The sequence below is a fragment of the Colobus angolensis genome, unplaced genomic scaffold (assembly GCF_000951035.1).
Source record: "Colobus angolensis palliatus isolate OR3802 unplaced genomic scaffold, Cang.pa_1.0 Scaffold174, whole genome shotgun sequence".
Classification (NCBI taxonomy): Eukaryota; Metazoa; Chordata; class Mammalia; order Primates; family Cercopithecidae; genus Colobus; species Colobus angolensis.
The window spans coordinates 6089785-6100841 of NW_012114866.1; the positions used below are offsets into that span (position 1 = coordinate 6089785).

Below are 11057 nucleotides of genomic sequence, written 5' to 3' on the forward strand. Positions count from 1 at the left end.
TCTTCCATTTGCTTGTGTCCTCTTTGATTTCACTGAGCAGTGGTTTGTAGTTCTCCTTGAAGAGGTCCTTTACATCCCTTATAAGTTGGATTCCTAGGTATTTTATTCTCTTTGAAGCAATTATGAATGGAAGTCCAGATAGGTAGTTTTTTAACCTTTTTCCCCTTCCCTCTTTTTTCCCTCTTTTCTCAGGATCTATAGTACCCATCTTTATGTTCATGTGTACCCGATGTTTAGCTCCCATTTATAAGTGAGAATATGCAGTGTTTGGTTTTCTGTTTCTGCATTACTTAGGATAATGGCCTCCAGCTGCATCCATATTGCTGCAAAGGATACGATTTTATTCTTTTTTATGGCTGTGTAGTATTCCACGGTATATATGTATCATATTGTCTTTTAGTCCACCATTGATGGGCACCTGGGCTAATTCCATGTCTTTATTATTCAAAAGCACTACAATTTTAATGACTCCAAACTATCCCCACATTCAGATAAATGTACCACAATATTTTAACCATTTCTTCATTATATAGAAGTCAGTTTTCAGTTGTGTTTTTTTAACATTAGAAAAATAATACAGCAAGCCTTGAACACAAATCTTTTCATGTTTCTCTGATTATTTCTTTAAGATAAAATCCTAGATTCGAATGATCAGGTCAAACAGTATTTTAAAGTAGAAAAATTCTAAAAATCAAAAAAATTCCTTGTCAGTAGAACATTTTATATAAATGAATGTGATTATAATATTACTACTTATTTTCCTCTTTTTTATTATATATAATCCCATTTTGAGAGTAATTTTTATTTGGGAAATAAACTTTTAATAAAAGTAGGACTTTCCTAGAGACATTGTATTTATCGTATTTGTAAAATGTCTTTCCATTTTGTGGATTCTCTCTCTGAGAAGAGACGGTGTGCAGTACATGAAACAAGAAGTGTCATTTGGCTAGAAAATGGGTTTGTGCACATGGAGAAGAGTCAGCAAATGTGAACAATTAGGAGAAAGAATGGTCCATGTCAGTGACATTCATCTGTCATGGAATCTGCCCAACTGCAAGGACACAGCAGCCCACCCAGAACCCTTTACAGGGTCTGCCCTTACCAGCGTGGCACCTCGAAGTTTCCATTGACTGCATCAGAGATCAACACTCGGTTAATTAGTCACAATTTTCAGCATCTAAGAGTGTCAACCAGGGGTCTGCCTATTCACATGGAGAGATTGCTACTCAGAGAAGAGAGGAGCTGAGATCTGTCCCTGCAGCTGGCAGGCTCTGGGACAATTGTCAGGGGATTGAAGTGATTCAGCCATAGAGAGCAGCAGGCCGCAATTTCACTGACAGTTTTGCATCTGTCCCTCTCTCAGCTAAATGCTGCTGGCTGGTACTAAAGACTTAAAAGAGAAGGCTGGAAGAGAACAATAAAGGGAGGTGAAAGCTCTTTAAATCATTTCCTTAGCTGAATTAAGAGGAATCTCTTGTAAAGAACCATGATGACTGGGCCAGACCCAGCTGATAGACTAGTTTTAATTGAATCACAAAAGCTTTCAGGGATGCTTTGGGACGAGAACCATAGTGCAAGTTATATTCTGTCTCTACCTACCTAGTTTCCATTGTGAGTTTCCTAAATATATTCATTATTTTCCTCAGAGTGGGTTTGGGGACAGGGGAATGTATATTAGAAAATGCCAGAGCCACAGTTTCCTCCATATTGTAGTCAATTCAAAAGAAAAACAGTGGTTAAATGTTTCTAGGTTGCTGCCAAAGCTATTATTTCAAAGATATATTGATTCACAGAGTTTCGAGAATTTAACAGTGATATATTTCCCACACTAAATGTCCCTAAAACATCTCCTTTTCTCTTTTGGCAAAAGCAGATTTCCTATATCTAGCCAGAGTCCCAAGAGAGTTCTTTAAAATCATACAGTTTAACCTTTCAATAAATACCTGGGTCCCTCATGCCCAGTGACTAGCCAAGTACCTCTTGAGTGAAGGACTCTCTATCCCTTACAGAGTAGTGCATCTCCAATCTGAACAGTTCTATTGTATCAGTCAGCCTTTAGCTGTACCACAGTTTGAATGCCTGAGCTTTCTGCTTTTTTATTTTTGTGATGACATAGAGCAAATGGCTTCTACTTCCATATTATATTCCTTAACACATTGCAGATTTCTATTGTGTCCTTTTTGAGTCTTCCCGTTAGGGCACAAACATTCTCAGTAGGCTTGTTTTTCTGTTAATTCCTTCATCAAGTATTTATTGTCAATACTATGTGCTAGACAAGGCTCCAAAAAAACAAAGATGAATACTACGCAGTTCCTGCCTTCTACAAGCCCAGCTTAGAGGAAAGATAGACTCAGAAACAGACAACTACAAAAATAGCACAATGCATAACATAAGTAAGCATAAAAACCTACAAAAATACAGAAATGTGATCTATCTAAGGAAGAGTTGGATGATAATTTAGTATTAACTTGAGCAGACACCATCTGAGCCACATCTTCAAAAATGAGAAGAAATGAACTAGTCAAGGAGGAGATGTGAAGTTTCTGATAGAGAAAACAGCATACACAAACACCAAGAGATGAATTATAGTGAAGTCTGTGCAGTAAAGAACCTGCAGTTCACCTCAGTATTCCTGGGGGGTAAAGTGTGAAGCTGGAAATAAAGTTGACAAGGTTAAGAGTTAGATCACAAATATATTTCTCACATGACAAAGTTTTGAGTACCCTCTCCAAACACGTTGACAGTATCAGGAGAAAGTGTTTGGGTATCACCCAATCCCTGCTTGTCTCCTTCCCTACTCTCCTTAATCAAGAAATTATTATCCCCAAGATGCTAACTATAGTGAGACCAATACACTCTAGTTGATGTACTTAGGGCTTGACCCAAATTACATTGAAAATACTCATCCTCCCATTTTTTCTTTCCCAAACCTCTGAATCTTAGAGAACTGCCTCATTAAGTCCCCTAAACACTATCTCCATGGCTACGTACTTGACAGTGCAGTTGAGGTTATACAGTACGTGAAATATACTGATCACTGGATGCCACAGTATCATTGCTTTTTTTGCTATGCTTTGAATATCCATGAAGGCAGAAACCATCTGGCCTTAACCTCTGCAGTCTTAATTTAGAGTCAGTTGCATAGGAAATGCTCAACCAATACTAACACAGTCATTTGGTGTCAGTAAGTATTTAAAATCCAAAATGGTTTCTCGTATACTCTGCTCTTGTAAATTTCATAATTAAGGTACATCTATCCAATTCTTCTTGCTTTCTTTGTTCCAACTTTATTGTCTGTTCCTTGGTGTGGCATACCCTTTCTCACCTAAGGGCTTTTACACAAGTTCTTCCTCCTATGTCAAAATGTTCTTCTCTATGTCACCAAGTCACTGTGTTTGGTTCTCTTACCCACTCCTACACTCTGCATTTCCCCTTCCTGTACCTTAAAAACTGACATATTTACTCCTGTAGCTCCAGGGCTTACTCTAGTGCCAGGTACAGAGGTGGTGTTTAATAACTTTTAAATAAATTCATGATTATATGACTGCTAATAAGTAATAACTCTGTTCAGTGAACACTAGACTTTGTCAAAGAGCAAACAGAATTAGAGAAGACATCAGAAGTATAAAGACATGGGATTTTAGTTGCCATAGCTGAATTATTCATTTCACCCTTTCAACATATGTAAGAAATATACAATTGCAAAAACAACCTTCTGGAACTCAGTTTTATTAATTCAGTCAAAAAAATTGCTAAACTTTACCTTGACGTTTGCAGTGGTATAGCTTTCAAGTTATAGCTGATCTTATCTTGACATTGAACCTTTCTGACTAATCAAGTGCCCTGATTAATTTCTCTGAAATAACTACTGAATTTGTAGTCCTCATCTCTTTTTACCCCAGAGTGGAAATTAATCAAGTGATCATAAATTTAGTAAGCTATATTTGTTGTAAGAATATGTAGGGAAATTTAATATCCAGTGATAAGGGACTGGTTAAATAAGTGATATGTGACCTTGATGAAACATGACTAGCCATTTAAGATGAATAATTATAAAGACTGCCTAGCTATACAGAAAGGGCTTAAAATATAATGTGATTTGGAAAAAATTACAACACAACTATGAAAACATGTAGCTCTGGAGATGGGAGATGGGGATTAAAGGAGACTTTAGAAATAAGAAATAAATAATATGGTTTGTGGATTTGGGGGGACTTTTAATTATGCCTTACATACAAATTTTAGAAAGATATACATATATATATCCTTTAGATATATATATCCTTTAGATTTATATATATCATATATATCCTTATATATATCTATCCATATACATATCCTTATATATATATCTTTAGAAAGAGATAAAGAGATATATGTATATATGTATTTGTATATACATATACACACACACACACACACAGGATATCAGTTACTATAATCTACAGGAGTAAGTGTAAAGGCTTTATTAGGATACAAACTACTCAGATTTACATGCTGCTACACTATTGCATGTCTTTTCTATTGTTATTGCAAATTAAAGTCTGTTTATTGTTCAAAAGTATCTCCCGTGCATTATGACTCTAGAAGAGGGCCCTGTCTTCTGAAGTGGAAGTTTTCTGTTACTTAGAAACACATTTATTTGACAGAGAAGTGGTATTAGAACAACAATACCAGAAATAAGAAAATGAAACACCCAAGTTCACTCTTCTATTAAATCAAATTCTTTCATGTAACTTTTTTCTTCCTTTTTCATATGAATGTATAATTTTTACAATTGACACTCTAATGATTCTTTATATTTTTTCATATTACACAATTTGTAAGTTTTTATTTCCTGTTTCATAAATGTGATTTTAATTGCTGCATAAAGGAAGCAATTTTTAAAAGCAAAAATATAATGCCTCTTGCATTCTTACAGTGCAGGAATAAACCTGAGTGTTTTTCCTGACCTTCCTTTTACTGCTAACCATGCACTTTATGGTTTAGCATACAAGACTGTTGTCATCTGATTTCCATTTGAGTAGTAACATGATAATGCAGAGTGCAAGAGGAACTAGGTTTTAGGTGACAAACACATCATTTAATATCTGCTTTTTGTTTCTATAGGGGAATTCTGGCCTGGGATTCAGTATTGCTGGGGGGACAGATAATCCCCACATTGGAGATGACCCTGGCATATTTATTACGAAGATTATACCAGGAGGTGCTGCAGCAGAGGATGGCAGACTCAGGTAAAGATCTGAAACATTAGAATGATTTTGAAAGTAAATCTGCTGCATTAATGAGACACGTTTGTACCTTTGAAGAATAATAATTCTACAAAAGTTCTGTACTTGAAAGGTTTTTAAGGCAAGCTTTCTGAAATGACTGCAGATCTCTTGCTACTGATTGAATTTCAATAGTATTTGATTTGTGTTTGTTGGTGGCTACCACACTGAACACTGGGCCGGGCACTGTGAGGAGGGGATGAAGATAAATCTTTTGTTTGGATGAGGCCTTCAGTTGGAAAGAACATAAATATGAACGAATGGGCAAATAATATAATTATCAAAATGATACAATGTAAGTAACATTAGCAAGTAAAGCACTGTTATAGATATTGTATGTATTCTCAGATTCAGCAACCGTTTATAGGACTTTCTCTAGGCATTTAGAGAGGGAAAAATTGAGTCTGAAAGAAACATTCCCTGGGAAGATTTTCTCTGAGTCTTGAATGATAATTAAGATTTCACTAACCCTACAAATCTGAGTGGGAACACAGAGAACAGAACAAGTTGTCCCTCAGAAAAAAAAAAGGGAAACCAGCTTGATTTGGATGAAGAGCACAGGGTGGCCTGACTCAGTGGCTCATGCCTATAATCCCAGTACTTTGGGAGGCCAAGACAGATGGATCACTTGAGGTCAGGAGTTCGAGACCAGTCTGGCCAGCATGGCAAAACCCCATCTCTATTAAAAATACAAAAAGCCGCTGGGCCTGGTGGTGGGTACCTGTAATCCCAGCTACTCTGGAGGCTGAGGTGGGAGAATGGCTTGAACTTGATCCCAGTGAACTGAGATCATATCACTGCACTCCCAGCTGGGTGACAGAGTGAGACCATGTCTCAAAAAGCCAAAAAAAACAAAAAAGACACATGGTGAGTTTAGGTTGGTGGAGGGAGTGTAGCCAAGTACTTCTCAGTGATAGAGAGTAGTAGCTGCTTGAGCTGGGCTACTTTCTTTAAGGAACTTAATTGTGGGAAATAAGAGTTACCCTCATGGGGTAAATAACATAAAATGCTATGAGATCAAAACCTTAGCTAAAAGGCACTATAGATTGGAAAAATTAGGAGAGATTTTTCAGGAAGAATAACATGCCCTAATGTCATTTTAGCATCCCTACTAAGTTGTAAATCCCATCAGGCCAAGCAGTTATATATATATATAAGTGGCGCAATAAACTCTTGCTGAAGAAATGAATTTTTGAATAAGTAAATAAATAAAGTGTAGAAGAGGAAGAAGTGAAAATTAACGTGGGAGGTAAGATAGGAAAGATATATTAAATACAAAATATTTATGACGCTTGTTAATGACTATAAGGAAGAGTTTATTCAAGAGGAATCACTGCAATGGAGATTTTGCAGTAGGGGAGGGAGATTGCTCTTAACTCTGAATACAAAAAGCACAAGCGAAGATGTATAGCCAAAGAGCTGTGGCGTGGAGGTGGCAGTTAGTGCATGGAAAATTACTGAGAGAAAACGTCAAGGGTAAGGGGAATTCTGGCTAAAGGGACTTGGCAGGATTCTTGTTGGAGGCAGGCCAAGCTGATAAATTATCAAGGGTATGGGATAAGGAATTTGATTGGATACCAAGGGAGAGAAATTTTTGATAAACTGACTCAGCAGTATTCTTGCTAAAACTGGGCTAATGAGACCAAATAAAAAGCCTAAAGTCAAGGCCTAATTGAGAGTAGGACCCAGAGAAGCCTGACTCAAATTTAATCAAGGACAGAGTCTTATTAAATAACGCAAGTGAAGTCCTGTTGGTAAGAATGACTTTAGCTTGCATGGAGCCACATTGAGGACTGTGACTTATGGAGCAGAAATGTAAGCTTCATAGCACTTCCTCAGTCTGTTTTTTCATTAAGCATATAAGCTACTTTGCTGTTTTTCTTATGAATCAACCAAAAATACTTTTATTCCTTACCCAGTTTTTTGATGTAGTGATTACTTTTGACAGCTGCATGTTTACAGCTTGAGGAAGAGAATCGCATTTTTTTTTTCAGGCACATGTGCATCTTTTGTCAACAAAAAAGATACTCCCACAGGAAATAAGCTTTTTAACAATCGAATTTTTAAGCTGAATTAACTAAATTAATTTCTGAATGAGGACATATCCCCACTAGAGTGAAAGGTTTGAAAAAGATGCTGTGTAATTCTATGAGTCATGGTGGGGATTCTGTTTGCTAACACTGGACCCTAAAGAAGCTCCATTTTTAAAGTTTAGAAATAGACTTGTTAGAGGATAATTCAGAAATTATCTCTAAATTATGATTATGGCGGGCCATAATCATAATTTTTAACCACTCTGTTTAACAACAAGAAGGGGAAAACCTCCACCCTTTAACCAAATTCTGGCTTTAAGCGTGAAATAGATTTTATGTTATATGTTTGCTCTACAATTAAGAATGAAAAGTGATATCTCTGAAAGTGCCAGCATTCTTTGCCTGCAGACTTGGTGGCAGCCCCATGCCTACAGAGGTAAAGCAAAGTTCTGCTGTGCTAGAAACTTCATTCTTTCATGGTTGTAAAGAGAATGATGATAATGAAAGCTGACATTTCTTGAGATTTTATCATGTGCGGGACACTGTGCTAAGATAGATACAGAGATGTCAGATGTAGACACACACACGTACACACACACACACAATCTCCTACTTCAGTAGCCATATAGGTAGGTACTATTATTGTGGCCATAATAATAAGGACTCAGAAAATTAAGGCTTAATGATTTTAAGGTCACCCAGCTAGCTTTGATCACATTAAAAATCCAGTTCTGAATGTGACTTAGGTACTCTCTCATGTGTTGGTAGAATTCCTACATCATGTGGTCTCTGCCTAAAAACTCCCAAAGGTAAAGTTTTCACAATGTTAAGAGGTAATTCTGAATATAACAGAGTTTGTTATTTTTCTATTGAGCCACAATTTCCCTTTTTTTTTGGCCTCTACCCATTGGTCCTTATTTTGGCTTCCTGGAGCCAGGGCCATGACCTGTGACTATGTGTATGAATACTGCCTACTAAGGTTGTACAGCAAACAACCTGCACAATTTTGTACAGTGCTTCTAACTAGACCAACAAAATTCACCTTCTCCCCAATTCACATTACAGCCTTTGCCTATGTACAGACAGCTAATAAGTATAGATTTTCAGTATTTGGTAGGTGGTCTAGTCCAAGGCATATATTTTATAGAGGGGGATTCTGCAGCTCAGACAAGTGACTTATGCTGAAGCATAAATCATTTGGGCATCCTATTTAACTACAATCTGAATGTCCTGACTCAAATAATTAAGATTCTTAGGTAGTGCTAAGAGACAGTAACACCAAAGCCTGAACTAAGCCTCTATTTTTTTCTCAGTGTGACAGGAACACTGAGGCTGGACCAACAAGCCGTGAGGAGTATGTTTTATCTCACCATTAGTCCTTAAGGACATGGAAGAAGGACATTGTAATTAGCTCTGGAAAGATGTGGGTTCTAACTTCTGTATAGAACACAATTGACCTTGGACAAGTTAAACTCACTTAATAGCTGTTTTCTTATTTGTAAAGTGGTGACAATAATACCTACTTCACTGAGATGTTCTGAGGTGGGATAACCGAACTCCTTAGCAATGGCAGGCACATAATTGGTGCTCAATAAATTTCACCACCGTTTTCCCCTTTCTCCTTACCTTCCCTGTCTGTCTCTAAGCAGTTTTTCCTCTCCTCTTGCCTCTGTTTCTTTCTTTTCTTCTCTGTCCTCTTTCCTATTATACCTTCTACCTTTCCTTCTGCAGTCTCCTTTCACCCTCTGTGTTCTTCCCTAAGTTTCCTGTCCCTGTCTTTTCACATGCTTTTTTTCTCTTAGTCATAACATGGAATTAAAGACCATTAAAAAAAATAGGTATGATGCAAAAAACGGTTCTATACTCCTGTTCTCAAGTTCATAATGTAAGCCGCTCAACCTGCTGTTTCCTTTGCTTAAAAAAAAAAAAATCCCTATAAATTAAACATAGTTTTCTTTTTGTAAACAAATCCTTTGGTGTTTCCTTTGAGTTAGAGACACTTAAATTTCTTTAAAATGTACCTTTGCATTATACATTGCTATGGCCTGAATATTTGTATCCTCCCAAAATTCATCTGTTGAAAGCTGATCCCCAATGTAATGATATCAGGAGGTGGGGCCTTTGAGAGATGATTAGGTTCAGAAGGTGGAGTACTCATGCATGTCTTTGTAAGAGAGATCCTGACTTATATTAGTGCCCTCATAAAAGCTTCCTTGCCTCTTCCTTTATGTGAGGACTATCTAGAAGGTGTTATCTATGAACCAGGAAAAGGGCCCTCACTAAACATCAAATCTGCCAGTGCCTTGGTTTATAGGCCATTTAGTTTATGATATTATATAATAGCCCAACAGACTAAGATATAAATTATATTTTTGACAGTTAAATAACACTAACATTTAGAGAGAAGCTAAGCTCCAGAGAAATAAGGTGATGGGTTTGCTCCAAGGAGAGTAGTAATCTGAACTCTAAATTAGTGGATATGTAATAATCAGATCAATAATAATAATAATATTAATAAAGACCAACATAGTGCTTACAATGTGCCAAGTCATTTTCTGGCACATTAGGTCATTTAAAGTGTTAAATGACTCAATAAAACTCATACTATTATTTATTACTCATTTTTCAGATAAGAAAATTGAGGAACTGAGAGGTTAAGCAACTTCCCTAAGTTTGTACTATTAGTAAATATTGGAGCCAGAATTTGAATGTAAGCAGTTTGACTCCAGTGTCCGTGTTTTTATTTTATAAGCTATAATGCAGAAAAACAACAACAACAACAACAACACTTAAAAGACCCACTGTGGTAAGCATCATTCTAAATGCCACTCCTAGACAGGTACAGTAACTCATGCCTGTAATCCCAGCACTTTGGGAGGCCGAGGCAGGTGGATCACTAAAGATCAAGAGTTCAAGCCCAGCCTGGTTTTACATGGTAAAACCCCGTCTCTACTAAAAATACAAAAATTAGCGGGGTGTTGTGGCGGGCATCTAATCCCAGCTACTCAGGAGGCTGAGGCAGGAGAATGGCTTGAGTTAGGGAGGTGGAGGTTGCAGTAAGCTGAGATTGCACCACTTTACTCCAGCCTGGGCAACAGAGTGAGACCCCATCTCAAAATAAATAAAAAATAAAAATAAAACTGCCACTCCCCAAGATTCTATTCCATAATCCATAGAACCTGTGACTATAATGAGATGTCACTCCTATGATTTTTATATGGTATAATTTACCTTAAAATAGGGAGAGTATACATGTGAGCCTGGTCTAATTACATGAACCCTTAAAATTGGAGACTTTTCTCAGGCTGGTGGCAGAAGTTAAAGAGATTTGAGATCTGTGATGTACTTGACACATTGTTGCTGACTTGAAATTGAAGGAGGCAGTGAGAGAAAGAATAGGAATGGCCTCTAGGAGCAGAGAGAGACTCCCAGGCTGACAGCCAGCAATGAAGCAGGGACCTCAGTTCCACAATCTCAAGGAACTGAATTCTGACACAACCACTTGAGCTCGGAAGAAGACCCTGAACCTTAAGATGAGAATGCAACTCAGCTGACATCTTGATACAGCCTTGTGAGAACTTAAGCAGAGATTCTGGCCACACTGTGCTAGACTTACAACATACACCAATGATGAGCTAATAAACAGATACAGTTTCAAGTTGATAAGTTTGTGGTAATTTTCTCTTTCTTTCTTTCTTTCTTTCTTTCTTTCTTTCTTTCTTTCTTTCTTTCTTTCTTTCTTTCTTTCTTTCTT

General features: G+C 37.1%; 1 protein-coding gene across 8 annotated transcripts in view; it reads left to right on the forward strand.

Annotated features, from left to right (window-relative positions):
• Positions 1-11057, forward strand: part of DLG2 (discs, large homolog 2 (Drosophila)) — a 2293993-nt gene that overhangs the window by 1607833 nt on the left and 675103 nt on the right. For all 8 annotated transcript variants that reach the window (XM_011938528.1, XM_011938530.1, XM_011938531.1 and 5 more), the window contains one exon: positions 5110-5234. In XM_011938528.1, the coding sequence (XP_011793918.1) occupies positions 5110-5234 (125 nt within the window). The remainder of the gene's footprint in view (positions 1-5109; positions 5235-11057) is intronic.